Source organism: Oenanthe melanoleuca, chromosome 13 (genome assembly GCF_029582105.1).
Source record: "Oenanthe melanoleuca isolate GR-GAL-2019-014 chromosome 13, OMel1.0, whole genome shotgun sequence".
NCBI classification, from domain to species: Eukaryota; Metazoa; Chordata; class Aves; order Passeriformes; family Muscicapidae; genus Oenanthe; species Oenanthe melanoleuca.
Window position 1 is genome coordinate 2,218,834 of NC_079347.1, and position 22,839 is coordinate 2,241,672.

The 22,839-nt window shown below is 58.8% G+C and overlaps 1 protein-coding gene across 4 annotated transcripts in view; it reads right to left on the bottom strand.

Moving 5' to 3' along the window:
* PCDH1 (protocadherin 1) overlaps positions 1-22,839 on the bottom strand; it is a 57,523-nt gene that overhangs the window by 29,196 nt on the left and 5,488 nt on the right. For all 4 annotated transcript variants that reach the window (XM_056502127.1, XM_056502125.1, XM_056502124.1 and 1 more), the window contains exons 2-3: positions 20,104-20,918; positions 16,402-18,594 (exon numbers count right to left, since the gene is read on the bottom strand). In XM_056502127.1, coding sequence (XP_056358102.1) covers positions 16,402-18,594; positions 20,104-20,918 — 3,008 coding nt within the window. The remainder of the gene's footprint in view (positions 1-16,401; positions 18,595-20,103; positions 20,919-22,839) is intronic.

The following is a 22,839-nucleotide window of genomic DNA, read 5'->3' on the forward strand; positions in this document are numbered from 1 at the left end:
TCCTTCCCCTGCCCTGACCCCAGCTCCCATCCTCAGGATTCTCCGCCCAGGGTCACCCCAGCACCACTTTTGTGTTAAGCACACAAAACCCACTTCGAACTTTGACAAAAAGTGGGTTCAAAGACCCCACTTCACACTTTCCCTCCCCAGCTCTGCCTCATGCTCCCTGCCAGCAGCCACTAAGCCACATCATTATCCTGCTCCAAATCCTTCCACCAAATCCTCCTTTGGTGTGATTACCGAGGAGTGGAGAGGGCAGCTCGAGTTCAAGGGGCAAGAGCGGGGAATGAAACGCAACCACCGAGAGCAGAAAAAGCCACCACGACATTTCTGCACCAGGAGCACAGGAAGGAGCCCAAGACTGGGATTATCTGATGGGGATCTGAAGGTGATGAGGCGAGAGAGGAGCCAACACATCGTTTAGGCTGAACACCTTTTTTTTTGTGTGCTGGTGTCTTTACTACAAATCAGTGGCAATCAGGCGTCCCACACACAGCGAGCACCGGCCAGGAAGGGGAAGGAATTGAGACGAACAGAGGGAAGGAACACAGAGGGAGCATTTAGATGAGCTGCTTTAAGGTTGGTTGGACCTGATTAAATTCACCACAGATGCTTAGAGACCTGATTTAAGTAACTTCAGAGCTGTTAGGGCTGCTTTTTTTTTTTTCCCCCAAGATTTTTTTTTTTTTTTTTTTCCTGAAGAATTTGTAGAGAATCAGGGAGCTTCCAGAAGACTGGAAGCGAGCTAAAATAGCGCCTGTCTTTAATGATGAGAAAAAAGAAGAGCTGGAGAATTATAAAACAGTTAGCTTAATTTCAGTTCCTGGAAAAATACTGAAGCAGATAAAAGAACTCTTTGTAAGTACCTACAAGATAACAAGGAAATGAGTAACAGCCACTGTAGGTTTGTCACAAACAAACATGTCAAACCATTGAACTCCTTCCTTTGAAAAGACAGCAGCCCTCGTGGAGGGAGGAGGAGCAGTAAATGTTCTAGCTTGACTTGAGGAAGTTTTTTTTTTTTTGACACTGTTTTAGCTGATTTTCTCATAAGTAATGCAAGCAAACAGTGGAGGTGCAGCAAGGTGCATCCCTGCCTGGGTAATGTGGGTGCAAATCACTTGGAAAGTGTTATTCCCAAAGGAATTCCTGCAGACAGCCTTTTCAGCTGGGATCACAGATCAAATTAAATCTCCACCTTGTGTCCCAAGTCCATTGCTGAGCTGTGTTTTCATTAACTGCTGGCGTGACAGATGTGGGATGGATCTGCCACATCTGCACAGCTGGCTGAGGATCCCTGCACATCTGGGCTGGGGATCCACCCACGGCGCCAACCTCCTACCCAGAAATGATCAGTGTTGGGATGTGTGAACAGGCTGGGGTGTGCCAGCTCTGCTGGCTGCCAGGAGGCTGAGCTGGGCACTGGTTTTGAGTAGAAGTGCCCCACTTCAGCACAGACAAGCAGTCCTTAGAAACCATGACAAAATATTTCAAAAAGAGAGAGAAATTGGTTCAGGGAAGAGAAGGTTAAGGGTGGCAAAGGCTGGAAAGGAAAAGCCTCTGCTTGGGACCACTGGCAGATAAGGAGGAGTGACCTCTACCTACAGCAGGCAAGACTGGGATAATCACTATGGCAAAAAAACCCAGAGTGGTAGCTTTGGCCAAGTGCAATCACAGAATCGTGGCATGGTTTGGGCTGGAAGGGCCTTAAAGGTCATCTCATCCCACCCTGCCATGGGCAGGGACACCTTCCACTACCCCAGGTGGCTCCAAGCCCCGTCCAGCCTGGCCTTGGATGCTGCCAGGATGGGACACAGGCACCCTGTGCCAGTGGGGTGCCAGAGCAGAGGGTGCCACCCCTGCCATTAGGGCACAGGTGAGCCCCCCTGGGCAGGAGCTGAGGACAAGGCAGTGCTGCCCAGGTGCCTCTGGAGCCCCCTCCCAGCCCACAGGGATTGTGCAAACCCCCTGCACCCTCTCCACCTAGCTGAAACCAATTTCCTGCCTTGCCACAGCCCATCCTGAACTCCGGGCTCCTGCTTTCCCCCCGTGCTTGCAGACAAGCCAGGCTCCTCGGGGTGCTGTGATAACACGAATGAACAGCCTCCCAAGCCCTGTGACAGCCACCATCCCACCCCCTCCCCGGGGGGCTCCGTCCCAACAGCAGCAGCGCTTTTACCTGCAAAACACCTCCTTTAAATGTCACCTCGAAAGGGCTCCTCTCACTGCAGGGCTCCCAGGCCCTGTCCCCCACCAGGCACGGGGACTGCCCCCCTCCCTCTGTGCCCTGGGAAGAGCTCCACCTGCACAGCCCCACGCTGGAGCCATGGAAAGGCACGGAATCAATTTTTCTGCCCCTGACTCGCAGAAATTGGGTTTGGTGTGACCTTTCTGGGAGAGGTTAAAGAGCCTTTGAGCAGGCAGCGGCCTCTGCACAAGGAGCTGCTTGTGCAGTGGAATCAGAACAGCAGAGCCTTCTGTTTGAGGAGTCAAACACAGCAGGTCCAAGTCACAACCTGCAAACAGCAAATCTGGTTCGGGGCGCTCGTCTTTGCTTGCCCCAGTTTTTCCCTGCTCCTCATCAGAGGTGACCTCTGCAGGTGCCATCTCGCCAGGGCTTCCTTCCTGCCCCTCCAACCTCGCAGGTTTTGCCACCTGAGGTCTGTGCCAGCCTCTTAACCCTGAGCTGCTCATGCAGCGTGACCCTTGAATCCATTTTCAGGTCGGCACTTCCCAGGGTATCAGCCAGCATTCCCCGTTTCTCCACGCGCAGCTCCACGCTGCATTTAAAATGCACTTTGTTTAAATGGTTTACCAAGCAATCTGGATTGCTCTGCATGACTGCTCCGTGCCCAGCACCATCTCCCACTCCACCAATCTCCGTGGCAGCCGCAGGTTTATCAGCAGTGATTTTAGATTTCCTTCCAGACCATTGACTGCGGCGGTGAATGCTCCAGGAGAACCTCGCTCCACGAGGAATCCCAGCCAAGCTTCCCTTCTCCAAGCCCTGGATAAACCAGTTCTGCCTCACAATGGCCTGCTGGGAATCCCAGAATCCCAGGCTGGAAAAGCCCTCCAAGGTCACCGAGTCCAAGCTGTGCCTGATCCCCAGCCCAGAGCACCGAGTGCTACATCCAGGTGATCCTTGGACACCTCCAAACCTCCCTGGGCAGCTCCTCCCAATGCCTGACCACCCTTTCCATGGAGAAGTCCTTCCTAATGTCCAACCTCAGAGCAATATCCACACAAAATAAAAATAAAAATAATGATCACGATAAATTCCCCACTATCAACTGGGTGCATCCATCAGTCTCTGTACCCAACACAAGCCAGCTCTGCCTCTCCAGCCCTGCAGGAATGCCTGGAGCAGCCCTTGTTCCTCACGGAGGCCAGGACCATGCCTTAGGAAAGGTTTAAAAGCCAGACCTGTCACGTAATGCCAGTGCCCAGTGTCCCCTGCCATCAGCCACAGTGACTGACGTCAGTGCTATTTCCATCAGCCATTCCCTGCTTTAGCCATTAATCCAGTTGTTCCCTGGGGCTGCCGAGGACACTGAGCACTGCACAGCCCCAGCCAGCTCTTCCAGCTGCTCGTGGCATCACTGCCCTCCCAGCCTGCCCATCCAGGCTCCCCAGCTCCATGGACACCTCTGGAGCAGAGCAATCCCACCCTTTGGTTAATTATTCCATCCAATTATGTCAAATATCTGTATTTGGAATGCCTTTGTTGGTTCCCAACACATGGGCAGATCCCACATCCTACGCTGTTATGTCTCAGCCCAAATTGCTCCAACTATTTAGTCAATACTCTTGCATTTTTCTCCATAATTAACAATTTTGCAATCTCCACTTGGAATTGACAGTTCCTGAATTCCACCTCTTCCCGGCACATTTTTTAAAGTACTTATTGTGTTGATTTTGTAATAATTGATTTTCCCCCAATGTCTTTGGCTTTGCTTGTTAATTTCCTACCCTCCAGAACAACTCATTTCTCCTAATTGCTGTAACTCCCTCCTTTTACCCCCAGTATTTATTGGTTTCCTGCTTCCAACTGCTGCCACTGTGCTGGAATGGGATTTGGGGCAGAGCTGTTTTCTCAGCTCAGAAATTGTGGCTTTGAATAAAAAAACAAAAAGCTTTTTCAGGGCTCCCCAGTGCTCGCTGTGATATTTCTGATGGGGACACTTGTGCCACATCTGAGGGACACACAGAGCCCCTGTCCCCCACCCCGCAGGGATGTTCATCCTCAGGAAAATCCTGCAGGTTCCATGCTGACACAGCTCAGGGATTTTTCCCGAGGAGGAATCACTGGCAGCTCTCCCTCTGATGCCCCCCATCCTCTGTGAAGTGTTCTCCTGCCTTTTGGAGTCCGTGCCTGCTCTGGCCTCTGCAGATTCCAGCAGCAATGAACTCCCGGCCCATGTGCTCTCTGGAAAAGCTTTTCCCTTTGCTGCTGCCTCTGCTGCCTGCTCACTTTGCCTTGAACTTCTCCTACCCTGCAGGGTTGTGAGGGAACAGCAGTAATTGCTCCTCGCTCTGCCCCTTTCCAGTTCCACAAATCCGGGCTGCATCCTGCTCTGCCAGGTCCTCCTGCAGACACCAGGCAGGTCTGGCTGGCCCTGCTGCCTTCCCTGTGATCATTCCACTCCTGTGTCCAGCCCGCCTGCCCTTCCCTGTGCCCATTCCACCCTGCTGCCCTCCCCTGTGCCCTTTCCATCCCTGCTGCCCTCCCCTGTGCCCTTTCCACCCCTGCTGCCCTCCCCTGTGCTCATTCCACCCCTGCTGCCCATCCCTATGGCCATTCCACCCCTGCTGCCCATCCCTGTTCCCTTTCCATCCCTGCTGCCCTCCCCATGCTCATTCCATCTCTGCTGCCCATCCCTGTGCCCATTCCACCCCTGCTGCCCATCCCTGTTCCCTTTCCATCCCTGCTGCCCTTCCCTGTGCCCATTCCACCCCTGCTGCCCATCCCTGTGCTCCTTCCACCCTGCTGCCCTTTCCTGTGCCCATTCCACCCTGCTGCCCATCCCTGTTCCCTTTCCATCCCTGCTGCCCTCCCCTGTGCTCATTCCATCCCTGCTGCCCTCCCCTGTGCTCATTCCATCCCTGCTGCCCTCCCCTGTGCCCATTCCATCCCTGCTGCCCATCCCTGTGTCCATTCCATCCCTGCTGCCCTCCCCTGTGCCCATTCCGCCCCTGCTGCCCTTCCCTGCTCCCTTTCTATCCCTGCTGCCCTTCCCTGTGCCCATTCCATCCCTGCTGCCCTTCCCTGTGCCCATTCCACCCCTGCTGCCCTTCCCTGTGCTCCTTCCACCCCTGCTGCCCTCCCCTGTGTTCCTTCCATCCCTGCTGCCCTCCCCTGTGCTCCTTCCAGCCCTACTGTCCTTCCCTGTGCCCGTTCCAGCTCTACCCCAGTTTTCCAGCCACAGGGAAGCCATCCCCAAACCCTCAGCTCCACTTTCGGGGCTCATCTGGCAGTAGCAGGAACTTGTTTCAGTGAGGAATTTTCATGGGCTGTCCCTGACCTGCCTGGTCCTGGCTGCACAACCCAAACCCCCCAACACCAATCCCTGGCTGTGCTGATTCCTTCTGCCATGAGGGCACGTTAGGAAAAATCATATTGGGAGGAATTTCTTCATGGAAATGGTCAGGCATTGGAAGGAGGGTGGTGGAATCCTCATTCCAAGGAATGACTGGAGGTGGCACTCAGTGCTCTGGGCTGGGTGACATCAAATCTTGATGCTCTTGGAAGTCTTTTCCAACCTTAATGATTCCATGAGGATTCCCACCCATGGATGCTGGATGGGGCTAAAGGGACCCCGCATTCCTCAGCCCCTCTGCTCCCTCCTGTGTCTTCCTTCCCTTATTCAAACATCTCCAGCTCCCACCAGGACCTGCACCAGGCTGATGCAGGTAAACTGAACCTAGGGAAAAACAAGCTCAGCAGTGCCAGCAGTGCCAGGAATTTGGGTTGTCACCATGTGCCCACAAACCCACGGCATCACCGCCTGTGCAGAGGGCAGGGACCGAGCAGCAGGAGAAATTCCATTGTTCACAAAGGAAACCATAAAATCCACCCTGGGCACCCTTTTCCTGCTGGCAGGGACAGAGGAGAGCCACCCTGCTCCCCCTCCCCGAGCACAGTGGGGAAAATCCAACCCTTGTTACCCGGCTCGCTGCTGATCCCAAAGCGGGATCCGCGGCTCCAGGGCTCCTCTGGCAGCTCCTGTGCCTCCCCACACGCCAGAATCCTCCTTTCAGGCAGCTGCCAAAGGAGCTGCTTCCCCAACAGCCGCCACAATGCAGCAACTCACAGGGCCGGGAGTGAAAGGCAATGTCAGAGCCAGCGCCCGGAATATCAAAATAAGTGACAAGGGAGCCATTGTGGCACGGGAGCTGCTCAACTTCAGACGGATTCATGAGCCCCTCTCCTTTACAAACCAACCTGCAGCCATGCAACATCCCCGGGCACGGAGAGGAAGACAGAAAGATAAGCCCAGTGCTTGGAACGACCCAGAGCCAGTTTTCCGTGGGTGGAGGCTTGGGAATGATTTGCTCTGCCTGGCGAGGAGAGGGCTCCGGTGCAGTGCAGCACAGCCTTCGGAGCAGCAGGCTGAGGGGAATGGTATGTCCATGGAAACCAGGGCAGGCCTGGAGGAAAGCTGGAGCTGAATTGCCAAAACCACACAGAGCAACGCTCAAGCTCCAGGAAACAGGACACAGGCTCAGCTCGTCCATTTTACAGCCCGTGTGAGCCACGAGAGCTTCTGCTGCCGGGCTGGGGCGAGGGTGGAGCTGGGACTGCTCTTCCCGTCCTTTTCCATGACCCCCCAGCAGCACACTGTGCAGCTACTGCACTGATTTTTGGAGGAGAAGCCGCCCAAGAGCCCTCCCTGCTCGTTCTGCAGTCACCCTGCAGGTGATGGGAAGAGCTCAGGGCATTTCCTGGCACGGCTGCACCCTGAGGGATGGGGACAAGGGACAAGGCAAGCACTGCTCTGGCTTGGTGTCACCTCCTGGCATCTACAGCTCCCCTCTGCTCCTGCCTTTGGTGGCCTGGGGGTCCTGTGTGCCCCCAGGGTCCCTCCCTGCCCTGCCCCAGCATCTCCAGGTGTTCAGGTGGTTAAGCAGGGCTGCATTCCCAGGAAGCACAACAGGAAGGAATCGAGGGAAGGGATCAGGTCCAGGGGCTCTGCCTGCTTTGGACAAGGGAGGGAGATGGACAGACCCATCTTCAGGCCAAGATGTGGTCTGTGCACACCTCTGACACCCGTCCTTCATTCAAAACACTCCTTCAGGCCCTCCCAAGATTTTGCCCCTGAATGTGGTGTCTCCCAAAGAGCCCTGACAATTCTGGAGCACAGTTAAAGGCCCAAATCTGTGACCTGCCAGTGACTTTACTGGGGTCACCTCCACCACAGCCACTGGGGTCCCAGAGGGCACATCAGCCACGGGGTGACAGCTCTGGTCCCTGGTGCTCACGGGGTCTGGGGTGGTCTGCCCATAAATCCCTGCTCCCAACAACCCACTGCTGACAAACCAGAGGAGGAATCCACAACCAGAGCAAAAACAAGAGGGGATTCATGGAATCCCACCCCCCAAACCCAGGTACCACCCCAAAAAAGCCACCTGCTCCCCCTCCTGAGTGGCTGCTCGGCTGACAATTAGCGAGTGCTGACCTTGCAGTCAGCAGAGCCAGTCTCCAAGTCCTGCCGGAATAATGATAGCAGAGCAGCCAGCCTCAAATGGACATCAGCTCCCGAGGCACTATTTAATGAATAAATCCAGGGAAAATGCGGCCTGACTCCACATAGGTGCCCTGAAGCCTCCTGAAATTTGCATGATGCTCAAAGAAGCCGCCAAAGCCCGGTGCCAACCTGCCTGGTCAGATCGAATTTATCTAACTCAGAGCAAGATCTAACGCAATTAGAAACCCATTTAGGCAGCCTGGGGACAGAGCCTGCCTCACCCTCAGCCTATCCCAGCTCTGAGCCCACCCAGGAGGTGCCATTTGGCTTTTCTTTGGGTGAAATGAAGACGGGCAAGGGAAATACGGAAATAAATCATCGGAAGGGTGAACGGCAAAATCGAAAGGGGTCATAATCTTTATGGAATGATGTCTAAATTGGCCTGGCCATGCTGTCCTGGAATGCCTGTCAGCATCCAGCTGCTAATGGAGCTATTCTGGAGATGGTTGGTGTGGAGTGGAAATTGCCCTGGACGCAGCAGGAGGCCTCATAATCACGTTAAAACCATCTGAGGATCCCAGGGAGAAAAAGCTTCCAGGACTGGGAGCAACACTTGAATAAAACCCTCGAGGAATCCAACAGCTGCAGAGTGGGGAAATAATGCTGGGAAAATAATGAGCTAATCTGGCTCCCAGTTGCACCCAGTGGAGCTGACAGGGAGTGTTGAAGGCTCTGGGGAGAGCAGGGGGTCTAAAGCTGTAGACTCAGGGCTCTCTATTAAAAAAAAAATAATAAAAAAAAAAGAGATAACCAGGAATGCTTCCATGGAAGCCTTTCCACAGAAAACCTGTCAATTTGCTGAAATCAGATCATTATTCAAGAGAGCTCCTTGTTTCAGGGTTGGGGCGTGGGGGGGTAGATCTTTGCTGACACGTGAAAATGAAAAAATGATGCTCTTGCAAAGGTACCTTTCACTTCAGGACTCCAGCCAAGTATTAATTATGGAGCTCAGCTCAAAAAGGTCAGGCAGAATCATGCCTTTAGAAATTACTAGAAAAAAAATAAATTTATATATAATATATATTCTGATTGACTTGGGAAAAAGGGGGAAAAACTGTCAGTTCTTCCTGATTTGCTTCCAAATTGAAAATTTTCCTCTGAGGGCAAACCTGTTTTGCAAGCAGCTCTACTTCCACAGGCGAAGGGCAGCAGCTTTTCCTGTTTGCCCAAGGATTTGTGCCTGTTCAGAAGTCTGGGCACCCACACACTGCAGAGATGGGCAGAGCCCTCACTTTAGTGGTCTGCACCTCCCCATGAATGGAGATAGCAGCTGAGACATCAAACAGGTAGGACAAGTCATGGGAAGGCTTCTTAGGGCCACTGATTTCGCCTGCACTGCTCTAATTCCCATTCCCACTGGCACAGGACCCCTGGGATGGATGAGCTCCTCAAATCCCAGGATTGCTGTCACATCCTTGGCCAAACCAGATCCTGGCTCCAGACAAATTTCCAGCATATTAGCAAAGGTTTTTGAGCTGTCTAGACAAGAAACGCCCTGATAGTCCCTAATAAATTCTCATCCACCTGAAATCCTTGGGAAAAAACCCACCCCAGCTCCTCCAGGCACTAGCAGAGCCTGGAATCACAACACCCCAAGAGGTCTTGCCCATGAATGAAGAGCAAAAGGCTCTTCCAACCTGAAACATCAGTTTTGCTTTCCATGGGCCTCGAGTGCTTTTGGTGAAGAAGCAGGAAGATGAATGGATGAGCGTGAGGGGAACACCACACATCACTCCAGGACACTTGCAGCGGGATCTCAGTCCAGAGCTCAGCAGGGTCAGATCTCTGCTGAGCACCAGGGAGGTGGCAGCATGTGAAAACCAGGCCACGTGGGAGCAAAATAGGCTCCCAGGTTGCTGGGACCTTTCAGGATGTGTCTGAGGAGCTGAATCAGGGCAGGCTGCTCCAAAGCTCCAGAGCAGGATCAGCTCCCAGGGAGAGCGGGGGGGATGCGCTGCCCTCCCCAAAGCAGGGCTCAGAATTCTGGTGGAACGTGGCAGGATCCCCGTGCCACGTGCAGATAGGAGATCAGAGAGGGTGTTGTGCAAGCCAGGAGGAGCTCAGAAGGATGTTTACATCCTGGGAAAGGGGCATCTTCGGGGATCTCTGGGCAGGACCCACAAGCCTGCTGTGAGTGCCACAGGGATGGAAATGATGAGGTGCTGGAGCTCTCTCCTGCTCTCCTGGCAGGTCACAACCCACGCTCCCACCACAAACCCACCCACGCTTCCCTGCCAGCAGCTGAAGGGCTGAGGCAGTAAACAGCTTCCAACACACAAGGCATTGATGCAAAACAACCAGGAATGTTTTTTTTTTAAGGGATCTGGGGGAGTTGTTTTCTTTCTGCTCCTCTGCCTGACCTCCTCTTCCTCTCAAGAGGGTTGGGTTGGGAATCACGCTGGGAAAAGCAGCCTTTACTCCAGGTAGGATATGGAAACCAGGTCCTCAAGGGTGCAGAGACCTCCAGAAAAGTTCAGAAAGCCAGAGAATGGAATCATGGAGTGGTTTGAGCTGGAACCTTAAAGCTCATCTCATTCTACCCCAGCCATGGCAGGGACACCTCCCACTGTCCCAGGCTGTCCAAGCCCTGTCCAGCCTGGCCTTGGGCACTGCCAGGGATCCAGGGGCAGCCACAGCTGCTCTGGGCACCTGTGCCAGCCCTGCCCACCCTGCCAGGGGACAATTCCTGCCCAATATCCCATCTAAATCTCTCCTATTTTAGTTTAAAAGAGTTCCCTTTGTCCTATCACTCTCTGCCTGTGTAAAATCTCTCTCCATCTTTTTTGTGGCTCTCCTTAAAGTACAGAAAGGGTCAGGACAAAGGACAAAGTCAAGGAAGGACCTTTTGGGTGAAGCTGAGTGACTCTGAGCTGCAGGTCTGACTCCAGAGGTGAAGCCAAGGCTGAGCTTCACCCAGGTTGGACTGGTGGATGCTGCAGCCACAGTCAGAGGTGACAAGAAAAGGGGCACCGAGATGCCAGGGGTGACCTCCTCACCCCTGTTCAACCCTGCTGTGCTGTCTGTGCTTTCTGGGGTGCTGGAGGACTGGGGCACTGCAGGAAGAGCCTCTTTGGGAACAATCTCCACTGACCACCTTGGTTTCTGCCAGGAGCAGAGCTGGGTGGTGCAATGGCAGCACAGCCTGCCCTGGGGATGGGCCGTGCCCAGGGCTCCTGGCAGGTGCTCTCACAGGACAGGGGAGGGGCAGGAAGGTGATTTGGGCCTGGCACAGGGCTCAGCATTCCAAAGGATGTGCCAACCAGCGGGACATTTGCCAGGGCACCACGGGGGCTGTGTCCAACACCCCACAAACCACGAAGGGGCTCTTTGGGGCCTGCCCTGGCATGGGGGGATTCACTCTGGGGGTCCCAGCTGGACACCAGAGCACAGCAGCCACCCCTTTGCTGCTGTCCCATGGCTCCCAGGGCTGCCCTCCCCAGCCCTGACACAACTCCAGCCACTCTGTGCCCTTTGCTCCAGGCATTCCTGAGCCCTTGTTCCCTCCACAACACCCTGTCCTACATCCTGCACCCTCTCATTACTCCTTCCACCCTATCCCAGAACATCCCAGAACATCCCAGCTCTGTCCTCACCTGGGAACACCCCACCCTTCCACCCCCTCCAGCTGCATCCCACCCTCCGTGCTTCACCTCATCCACAGGGTGCTCTGTGGGCTGAGGGGCCACCCAGGACACACAGGGACACACAGGGACACACAGGGACACACAGGGACCATGGGGACACACAGGACAGGGCCCACAGGGACCACAGGGACCACGGGACACACACAGGACACAGGGACCACGGGGACACACAGGGACCATGGGGACACCCAGGGACCACTGGGTCACACAGGGACACACAGGGACCATGGGGACACACAGGGACACACTGGGACTATGGGGACACACAGGGACACAGGGACCATGGGGACACACAGGACAGGGACCACGGGGACACACAGGAAACAGGTACCATGGGGACACACAGGGACACACAGGGACCATGGGGGCACACAGGGACCATGGGGACACACAGGGACACACAGGACACAGGGACCATGGGGACACACAGGGACCACGGGGACACACAGGGACCATGGGGACACACAGGGACACACAGGGACACAGGGACCACGGGGACACTCCTGTCCCAGCCCCAGGCTCTGCCCCAGGGTCTGGGTGCTGGGTGAAGCAGCCTGCAGGGCCGGGCTCCAGGGAACAGCACTGCAGCTGAGAGCCCGGCCGAGCGGGCAGAGCAGTGCTGGGAATATCAATCAGGGAGGCTTGGAGCTGCACACACAGCCAGGGCTTTCATCCCCCAGGATCCACAGCTCGGCCAGCCAGGGGCTCAGCCCTGCATCCCTCTGTGCTGGGGCCAGCACGGCCAGCAGAGACTGGGGAAAGCCAGGGCGAAGGGAGAGATCAGGAGAGAGGGTGGAGAGGAGCAGACGCGGCTGTGAAAGCAGCAGGAAGATTTGGGGGGGGGAAAGGAGGAGTTCCCCAGATCCAGACTAGGAAAGGCCAATGCTGGCTCCAAAGGCAGCAGGCAGGGAAGAGGCTGAGGCTGTGAGGGGAGAGGAAGAGGAGGGCAGGGAGGAATGGCAAGAGGGGAACTGGGCAGGGATGTCACCCAGCCCCAGGAAAGGAGCACGGGCTGGGTGAGCCTTCAGGGGAGAAGGGATGAGGTTCCCAGTGCTGGTGGGGCCAGGGACAGCCAGGCAGGAGAGACCTGATGACCTCCTGAGGGGTTAGGGACAGTAAGTGCCACCACCTCCTCGCAGACACTGCCTACAGCGCTGTCACCTGGCCAGGGCCTCCCACCCTGCTGTCACCTGCTGTCACTGTGCCCACCCCACTGCCACCCCCCACACAGCACAGCCTGTGCACAGCCCTGTGCCCTCTCCCTGGGGCTGTGCACCCCCTGTGCCACCTCCTACCACTGTCCAGGCTGCACAGTCCCCACTGCCACCTCCTTGGGGACAGCACTGAGCCACCATCCCCCCGGGGCAGACTTTGGCTGCATCCCCTGCATCCCCTGCCCCTGACACACAGCCTGTCCGTGTGTCCCTGCCACTCCTTGTCACCGTGCTGCCCTCCACACCACAGGGTGCTGGCGGTGAGCATCCCGCTGTCACCTCCCCTGCAGCACAGCCCGGCACACCCACGCTGCCCCTGGCTGCACACCCAGCCTGTACTCTCCTTCCACGGCTGAAGCTACTCATTTTTGAGGTCCCAAACACCCCACGGTGCTCTCACTCCCTGCCATCACCCCAAGTCCCCAGCACAGACGTGCCAGGAGCCACCACACCTTCCTGCCCTGCCCTGGTGCCCTCAGCATCCTCACAACGCCCCAGCACGGTGCATGACCGCTCCCCACCCTGCCCTGTGCTCCCCAGCTGCCCCAGACATCCCAGGGATGCTCACAAGCTGCTGGGCTTTGACACAGCCGCTCTTCCCAGCAGGTCCGGGGATCCGCAGCCCCTCAACCACACCTCTCTCATTCGGTATCAGCCCGGCAGAGCCAAATCTGAGCCGAGCCCCATCGATCCCAGGAGCAGGAGCTGATTCACAGCACAGAGGAACTGCTCCCAGCACAGCGTCTCTCTGAAACTGGGGAAAAGCAGGGCAGGTCCCCCATGAACCCTCAGCTCCATCTGCAGCTCCTTGCTGGATCCATTTATCAGCTCATTCCACGTGAACGACCTTGAGAAAACCCACTGACCCAGGACAGTGGGAGACTTTCCCAGACATCTGCCAGCACCTAAACCTGCAATTTATGGAGACTCGGAGCTAAATTCTCGAACAAGACGATTTCATTTCTATCCATTACAGCTACAGTATTCCTCCCCTCCCCTCCCGCGGAGAGTAATTAACGCTGCGCCGCGCTCCGAGCCGCGGGCAGGTGCAGGAACCTCGGCTGAGCTCCCTCAGCCTCACACCGCTCCAGCCGCCTTCCCGGGTGCTGGGGGGCTGGAAGGACCCGGGGCACTTCTTGGGAAAGGGTGGAGGATAAAGGATAAAGCAAAAAAGGATGGAGCCTGGGAGCCGGGCAGAAGAAAGAGCCGCTCCCCACGCCAGCGCCTGGGTTCTCACCCCAGGTTCATCAAAGAGCTGCCGAGGACGAGGAAGGAAGGGAAACTTCTCTAAGAAAGTTCCCAAAGGGAAGCAGATAGCAGGGCTGAGCCAAGCCCCCAGACTGCCCTGCCCAGCCCTGCGGGGAGCACTTATTGAGGTGGTTGCTGGTGTCTCCTTTCCTCCTCTGCAGCCATCGCATCTCCCCGCGGGTCCCAGCCCTGCCTGCCCAGGAGGCCCAGACACTTCCTGGATGGTTCAAGATAAAACCTTATGCTGTTAGCAAAACAAACGAGGAGGCTGTGAGAGCCAAGGCTGGCACAGGGCTCAAACCACCGAAGCCAGAACCACTGGTTTCCCCGGCTGATCTAATCTCTCCCAGCGCCAGAGCTCCTCGGCCCCGGCAGCCACCGGAGGCCCTGGGGAAGAGGTGAACTGGTGTGACAGGAGCAGGGCTGGGTGCCCCAGTCTGGAAGAAAAACCAGGAGAAACAGGAACGGGTGGCCAGGGAGAGGGTCCCTGGGATGGGACATGGGATGGTGGGACAGGGCTGTTGGACTGTTCCTGCCCACCAGGATCCGTCTTTTCTCCAAACAGCTGGAGCCAACACCCCGAGCGAGCCCCACGGCATTGGCATCACCCCATCCATCCTGCCAGGAGATCCCACACAGGGCAGAGCCACCCAGCTCCAGCAAGCCTTCCCGAGAGGATCGTCCTTCCCGTGGCCTCCTGGGGAGGGGGAGTGCCGGGATCCGGGCGCTGCTGACACGCCAAGGCTCCATCTGCACCGCGTGCGCCCTCATTGCAGCACTGCGGCGGCTGCCAGCCCGCCCGGGGATTTGGGTCAGGCACGGGGATCTGCCTGTGGGACGTGGGTGTGGCTCAGGAGGATGTGGGGATCAACCAGGAGAAGCTTGGAGGGAGGATGTTGGTGTGAAATGAAATGAAAGCTGGGCAGGCTGGGCCGTGGTTAGACTGCGTCCACATCCACACTGTGTGTGTGTGTGTGTGTGTGTGTGTGTGTGTGTGTGTGCAGGTGTTGGGAGCCCTGTCCTGCAGGAACATCTTCACAGGGCCAGGTGGCGACTGGACATGGGGCACATCAACCTGGGGATGAAGGGTCAGCACCATGAGGCCTCTGGAATGACCACGCTGGGTGTGGTGAAGGGTTTGTGGAGATGGCCAGCCCATGTGAGCATCACTTCTGGCCTCCTCACAGGGCCTGGGTGCTCCAGTGGCCAAGGACATGGAAAATATGCCTGGGAAATTGCTGGGAGTGAGAGCCTCCTCAGGGGCAGCAGGGAAAATAAGGCACAACCGGTCAAAAATAGAAAACTTTATTGAAGTCAAATCCAACAGGGCAGCTGAGCTCAGCCCCACGGCAGGAGCCCAGCCTGCCGCTCACCGGGGTACAGAGAAGGGGGCAGGGGTCTCGTGAGGCACAGGGGGTACAGCATGGGGGGGAAATGGGTGGTCCTCACCCATGGGGCCCCAGGAAGAAGACAAAGCCACAGGCACTCGCTCCCCCTCTCCCTCCCTGGCTGGTTAAGGACAGAAGTGCCAAAGCAGAAATGTGGTGCAAGCTCCTAAGTGGCCAGACAGCCCGAGAAAGAGGGTCCTGCAAGCTCTGCACTCAGCCCACGACCTCGTGGCTCAGCTCCAAGCTCCAGTGCACACCAGCAGCAGCCAAGACCTGCCTCCGCCCCGCACGCAGAGAACCCCCGGCGACACCAAGAGCAGTGACCCGACCGCAGCAGACACCCGGTGCCCCTCTCCCCCGGCCCCAGCACAACCCCAGCCCTGCCACGGGCTGTTCCTGTGCCACCAGGACCTGCGAGCCCCTCCTGCAGAGCACAGCCCCGGCCCGGCGCTGGGCTCAGGGAAGCCCGGCCTCACCGTGCCGGCTGTGGCAGAGGGCCCGAGCCTGGGGGAAGCCGGAGCCTGAGCCTGGGAAAAAAGCAGAGCTTTGCTCCTCCACCCAGCCCCACCTGCCCGGGCAGGGCAGCGGGCGCAGAGCTCCCTTTGAGGCGCCCTGGGCAGGGAAGGTGGCAAGTTCAGCCGCACCAGCAGAGCCAGGTGAGGGCAGAGCCTTCCCAACTGCTTCCTGGGGCAGGGCAGGGCTGAACCTGGCTATGGCAGGAGCAGGACCAGTCCCTCCTCCCCATGAGCCAGCCCAAGCGGAGGGAGGGCTGGAAGGGTGGGCTCGCCCTCCTTGGTGCTCTTAGAGCGGTCCCCAAAGGGGAGGCAGGCGGGTGGCATTCCCTGCCCAGAGCCCCACATGCAGAGCCACACACATGCAGCGCCCTTCGCGTCACCGTCACTCAGGCAGCGCCACCAGGACCCAGCCCCGGGCGCTCCGACAAGGGCTCGGACAGTTTCTGACCTCCCCACACCACCCCCATCCCCTCCCTGCACCACGCCCAGGCTCAGTGGCTCGGCTCCGGGGTAGTCCAACGCCAGCCCCCTGGGCCACGCATGCAGGGCTGGGGGCCAGTCCAGGCTCACTCCCACACCTCTGTCCAGATGGCTCCCCGGTGCAGCGGGGGGGCCGCTGCCGGCCTCAGGATGAGCTCTCCTACCTGCTTGTTGGTGTATTTCTGGGGGTTGGTGCGGTAGCTGTAGTCCGAGTACTGCTCGGAGCCCGTCGAGTTGTTGTCCCCGGTGCCAACAAAGGTGTTGGTGGCCGGCAGGTCCTGCACCACCTGGTGCTTCTTGGAGGCGGAGGGTGACTGAGGCTGCAGCTGGATGGAGGGCAGCGGCGAGTTGGAGCGGTAGTGGCGGCCCAGGTCCGGGCTGCCCGGAGGGTAGTTCAGGGGCAGGTGGATCCGGGGGCTGTCGCTGACGGAGTCGTTCATGAGGTTGAACTTGAGCGATTTCTGCAGCCCCGTCTCCTCCTCATCCTCCGTGGGCTTGGGCGGCTTGGGAGACTTGCTCTTCTTCACCTTGCCCTTGCTCTTCCCGCCCTTGCTGGCCTGCTTGGGCGCGTACAGGTCCTTGGTCTCCTTCTTGCCCGCCTGGTAGCCGCTCTTGGCCTCGCGCTGCCGGCAGTAGCGCACCAGGACCACCAGCACGATGACCAGGGTGACGGCCACGATGCCGGCGATGACCCCGAAGAGGATGTTGCTGCGCTGCTTGCTGCGCTCGTACTCGGGGTCGCCGGCGATGTCGATGTCCAGCGGGGTGTCCAGGCTGTGCCCCACCAGCGTGTCCAGCAGCGTGCGGTTGGCCAGCGTCTCGTTGACGTAGAAGTGCACCAGAGCCGTGCCGTGCCGCGAGGGCTTGCCCTTGTCGTTGACGCGCACGACCAGGCGGTGCAGGCCGTGGTGCTTGCGCAGGATCTCCTTCTCCAGAGTGATGTCCCCGCTCTGCGGGGAGATCTGGAAGAGCTCGAAGGGGTTTCCTCCCGTGATGCTGTAGATCAGCTCGGCGTTGATGCCCGAGTCGATGTCCTCCGCCTTGACCTTGCTCACCTGCTGGCCGGGGCTGGTGTGGGGCAGGATGTGCTTGTAGGTGGCGTTGGAGGGGGAAGTGATGAAGGGGGCATTGTCATTCTCATCCAAGACGTTGATGGTCACCCCCACATAGGCGGACCTGGGGGGATCCCCACCGTCCACTGCCTTGAGTCGGAAGGTGTAGGTGCTCTGCTGCTCCCGGTCAAAAGAGATGCTGGAGAGGATGGTGCCAGTGCCGTTTTGGATGACAAAATCCCCGTTGTCTTGCTCCACCGACAGCTGGATCCGGGCATTTTCTCCTTTGTCAGCATCAATGACCGTCACCATGCCCACGGGGCTGAGGGGCGGCATGTTCTCCATCACCGAGAAGTTGTAGCCGCTCAGCATGAACTTGGGGTCGTTGTCGTTCCTGTCCATGACATTGATGGCCACAGACGCCGTGCCCTGCTTGCTGGGGCTGCCCTTATCTTCCGCCACCACCAAAAACTCGTAGCGTTCCCGCTGCTCTCGGTCCAGCACGGCCTTCACCCGGATCTCCCCGGAGTCAGGGTCAATGGTGAAGGAGCCCTTGGAGGAGGGGTCTGTCACCAGGGAATAAACCAGCTTGGCGTTGGAGCCGCTGTCAGCGTCAGTGGCACTCACCTCCATGACCAGCTCATCGGGCTCGTTGTTCTCAGGGAAGGCCACCTCAGTGAAGCTCTGGCTGAAGACAGGCGCGTTGTCATTGACGTCCATCACCTGCACTTTCAAGGAGTTGGTGCTGGAGAGGGGCGGGTTGCCCGAGTCCACGGCCACGATCTCTATCGTGTACTCCTTCACCGACTCGTAGTCCAGCGGCGTGGTGGTCTGCAGGAAGTATTTCTTCTTGCTGTCACTCCCCGTCTCACTGGCCTGGCGCAGCTGGAATGGGACGTCACCGGCCACCACGCAGGTCACCACGGCGTTTTCCCCCTCATCTCGGTCGGACACCTGCACCAGAGCCACTGCTGTCTCTACTGGCACGTCCTCCGAGATGTTGGCCATGCCATCCTGGTGGGTGACCAGCCCTATGCCGCGGATCTCTATGGAGGGCGCGTTGTCGTTCATGTCCTTGATGGTGACCACCACCTGCGCGCGGGCGCTCTTGGGGTTGGCGCCCTTGTCCTTGGCCATGACGGAGAACTTGAGGGTGCCGATGTCCTCGCGGTCGATGGGGCCCTGCACGGTGATGAGCCCCGTGGCGCGGTCCAGGCGCAGCAGCCGCCGCACCATGTCCGAGGCCTGGTGGAAGGAGTAGTCGATCTCGGCGTTGGCGCCCTGGTCCGAATCGTTGGCTTTCACCTGGGGGACAGAGGGACAATCCGTGAGCAGGACGAGGGCACGGCGGAGTGAGTCCCTCCGCAAACCAGGACAGCCGGGGGGGGAAAAACCAGGATTTCCTCTTCTGGGGCCAAGGACTGTGGGGTAAAGAGCCTGGGACCGGCAGAGCAGCTGGGAGCCGCCCTCAGGCACGGAGGCTTTGCCTCGCTTTTCCGGAGAAACCGGCCGGGCCGGTTGGCTGCGCTCCCCTCCCGGCCGGCTCCGGCATGCAGGGAATCCTCGGGAGCCATGGAACCGTGCCGCTGAGAGCCAGCCAGCAGCAGGGAGGGACAGCTCCAGCTGTGCCCCCGAGGAGGGGCTGGAGCAGCTGCCTGGCTCAGGTGAGGGCAAGGAGGGAGGCAATGATGAGCGGAGCTGCGGCAGCTGCGCCGCGGCATCCGGGGATGCAGCCGAGCAGGGGCTGGGGCTGCCTGAGCCCTGCACAGCACCATCCATCCGCACCCACCCGCCAGGAGCCCTGCATCCCCATAAACCTGCCTCTACGCCTATTATTTGCTTTCTAAAGAAGATGAGGTTTGTCTAACATTTGCCTCCCTAATCGGCTCTCTGAGCAGCCTCTTCTCTGCACCATTTGCTGCTCCGCCGTTATCTTGCTCAGCAGATTTGGATGGAGAACGAAAGTTGTTAAATGTAAATTCCACCTTTTACCTCCACTCACAAAACAGGCGGAAGTCATTTTCCCCCTGAAAGATAAAAGCTGAGCAATGGCAGCAGCGGCGTCTCAGCCCATTCTCCTCCCGGCCATGCAGCTCCCTTATCTGCTTCCAACTCCCATTCTCTTAACAGTGAAAAATGAATTCTTAAAAAATTCACATCAGAATTAGCAGGCAGATGAGAGCTGGCCGCGCTCCGCTTATTAAGATGGCAGCTGCAGATAAACAGATGTCGACTACTATCATCTCAATGCCCCCTCCAAGCCAAATCCACCAAGATCCAACCCCCTGGGCTCTCCGGGCCAGTTCGCCACGCTGCCCGAGACGAGGCAGAGCCCCGCTCGCTGCAGACAGCAGGGCACCTCCAGAGCCATGGCCAGCCCTGCACACGGGCAGCAGGGATGCTCCCTGTCCCACCTCCCGAGTTTCCATGGAGCAGCCAAGGGAATGCAACTCATGAAAGGCTCTGTGTCTTGTCTGCGGGCAGCACTGAGACCGCGCTGGCCCCAAGCCAGACTCCCGGTGGCCCTCAGGTCCCAGCCCTCCCAGGAACCCAGAACCCTGCTCCCCGCAGCCCTGCTGCTGCCCCTCAGCCGTGTCCTGCTGCCCCACTCGGGCTGTGCCTTCCTGCGCATCCTCTCCAACCTCGCTCAAGCAGAAGTGACATCCCAGGGACGGGCCAGCCTGCCAGCCCCGGGTGACACTGCAGGCTCCTCCATCCAACCCTCCCTCCTCCCTGGAGAAACCACAGCTCTTGGGTTGTCCCCACAGCCAGGCATGAGGTGAAACGGTGAGGAGAAGAGTCCCCTGCACTCACCTGGAGGACAGAGTGCCCCACAGGGCTGTTTTCAGAGAGCTCTGCCTCGTACAGCGCCTTCTCGAACTTGGGGGCGTTGTCGTTCATGTCCAGGATGGTGATGCGGAGCAGGGCACTGCTGGCCCGCGGGGGGTTCCCCCCATCCTGCACCTTGATGGTCAGATCGTAGGAGTCCCACTGCTCCCGGTCCAGGTTGCCCATGACGATCAGCTGAGGCTGCTTCTCATCCTGGTCCTCGGCCACCTGCAGCCCAAAGAGCTCCTGCGCCTCCGGACCTGCCATCAGCTCGTAGGAGGCAACGCCGTTGGGGCCCGAGTCCCGGTCCATGGCCAGGGGGATGGGGAAGAGCGTCCCAATGTTGGTGTTCTCAGGGATGGAGAGGGTGAGCACAGGCGAGGCGAAGTTGGGGGTGTTGTCGTTGATATCGAGCACCTCGATCTGCCCCTCGAGCAGGCGCGGGCTGCTGTTGGCGTTCAGGTTGGTGATGGACACCTCGAACTCCAGGTAGCAGGGGTCCCCGGGCAGGAGGTGCTGGCACTCCCGCAGGTTCTCCCGGTCGATGGAGGTCTCTGTGGTGTAGATGTCCCCAGTCTTGCCATCCACACGGAGGTACGGGGCCCCCACCTCCAGCTTGTAGAGGTGCCCCATGTCCGGCAAGCCGTAGTCAGAGGCCAGGCTCCCTATGAGGCTGTTGGGGGGCTGCTCCTCCTGCACTTTGTAGATCGCACGTGTCCCCGAGGCCAGGGCAGGCAGCTGGCAGAGGAGCCACAGGCCCAGGCAGGACGCCAGCGGGTTCATCCTGCGCTGCAGGGGAGCTGGAGGAGACACAGACACCGGAGGTTAGGGACCAGCCCACTTCCCTGGCTTATCCCACCGGGACTGCACACGGTCCTGGCACGGCTCCCGAAGGGAAGGGGCTGCTGGGGCTGGCTCCTGGCAGCCTCCAGTGCCCCGGAGGATCCGTCCCAGCTCGCAGAGTTCCTGCAACGCCCTGCTGGAGTGAGTAACCCTGTCATTGAAACCTCAGCCCTGCCACTTGCAGGAAGCCACTCCTGCCACTGTCCACCCTCTTCGTCACCACACCAACTGTAATTAGACCCAACGAGGCACACTAACAGGGTGGACTGAAGGCAGCCTGCTGCCAACAACCCGATGGGAGCCGGCCAGACTCTGAGACAGCTCCTCACCACCCAAACACAGGAGCATTGTGTGCCACCAGTGCAGGGGCACTGCCTGCCACGCACGGCAGGGACACACGGGCACTGCACGCAGCTGCCAGCACTGCAGAAACGGGAGCACTAAATGGGGAGCTCTGCCTGCTCTGCGGGGTCCAGCACTGCAGGGATGTGGAGCTGACACCCATCTGGCACTGCAGGGACATGGGACACTGCAGGGATGTGGAGCTGACACCCATCTGGCACTGCAGGGACATGGGACACTGCAGGGATAGAGGACTGACACCCACCCAGGGACAAGGGACAGTGAGGGACACAGGGCTGACACCCACCCAGGAACACAGGGCACTGCAGGGATACAGGACTGACACCCACCCAGGGACATGGGACACTGCAGGGATGTGGAGCTGACACCCATCTGGCCCTGCAGGGACATGGGACATTGAGGGGACACAGGGCTGACACCCACCCAGGGACACAGGGCACTGCGGGGATGCAAGGCTGCCACCCACGCAGGGATGGAGGGCTGCAGGGATTGCTGCAGGGATGCAGGGCTGCCATGCACCCAGCACTGCAGGGACACTGCCAGCAGACAGCTCCCTCACATCCATCACTGCCTGCAGTGCAGGAACAGCAGCAGCCATCACTTCGGGAACACTGCAGGAATGCAGGGCTGCTGCCCATCCAGCACTGCAGGCTGCAGGGCACTGCAGGGCCCTGGGGCGCTGTGGAGATGCAGGGCTGCCACCCCTCCAGCACTGCAGGGCCGTGGGGCACCGCTGTGGCAGGGACGGAGCAGCGCTGCCCTTGCTGCACTGGCAGCAGTGGCACTGCCAGCCTCGCACTGCCAGGTGCAGAGGCACCACCCACCCGGCACTGCAGGGATGCACGGCCTGAGCACCATCCCTCCCGCGCTGCCTGTGCAGCGCTGCCACCCCCGCTGGCCCTGGCAGCCAGAGGGACACGGGCTCCCTGCCCAGGCTGCGCTGCAGCGCAGGAACCCCCCGGGCAGCCCCCAGCAGTGCCCAGCCCCGGCGCACTGCAACGGCAGCGCAGCATCCCCCTCGCTGCACAGTCACTAGGCAACCCCACACCCTGCGCCAGCAGCTCCTGCTCCCTTCCTCACTGCAGACACACTGTTCCTTCCCATTCCCTCCCACTCCAGTCTGGGACATGGCACGCACTGGGTGCCCACCCGTGCCGGTGCCCACCCTGCTGCTGCAGCGGCGGCGCCGGGAGCGCTGCCCCCCTGCATTGCAGAGACTCCCCTGCATTGCTGCACCCCTGCACTGCTGCCCCCGCCACTGGCACCTCACACACTGCCCAGGCCGTGCCAGCAACACCGCCAGCCCCACAGACTGTCCCCTCCTGTGCCAAGCCACGTGCCCTGCCACCAAGCCCATTTGGTGCTGCGCTTGGCCACCAGCCTTCCCGTTCCCTGGTTTCCATTCTGGGAACACATTTTCCTCCTCCAGGGTCCAGGAGCACCCACACAGCTTCTGCTGAGCCGTGAGCATAAAGGGGTTCAACACAGCTCACTGGAACCCAAAAGCCCAGGGAC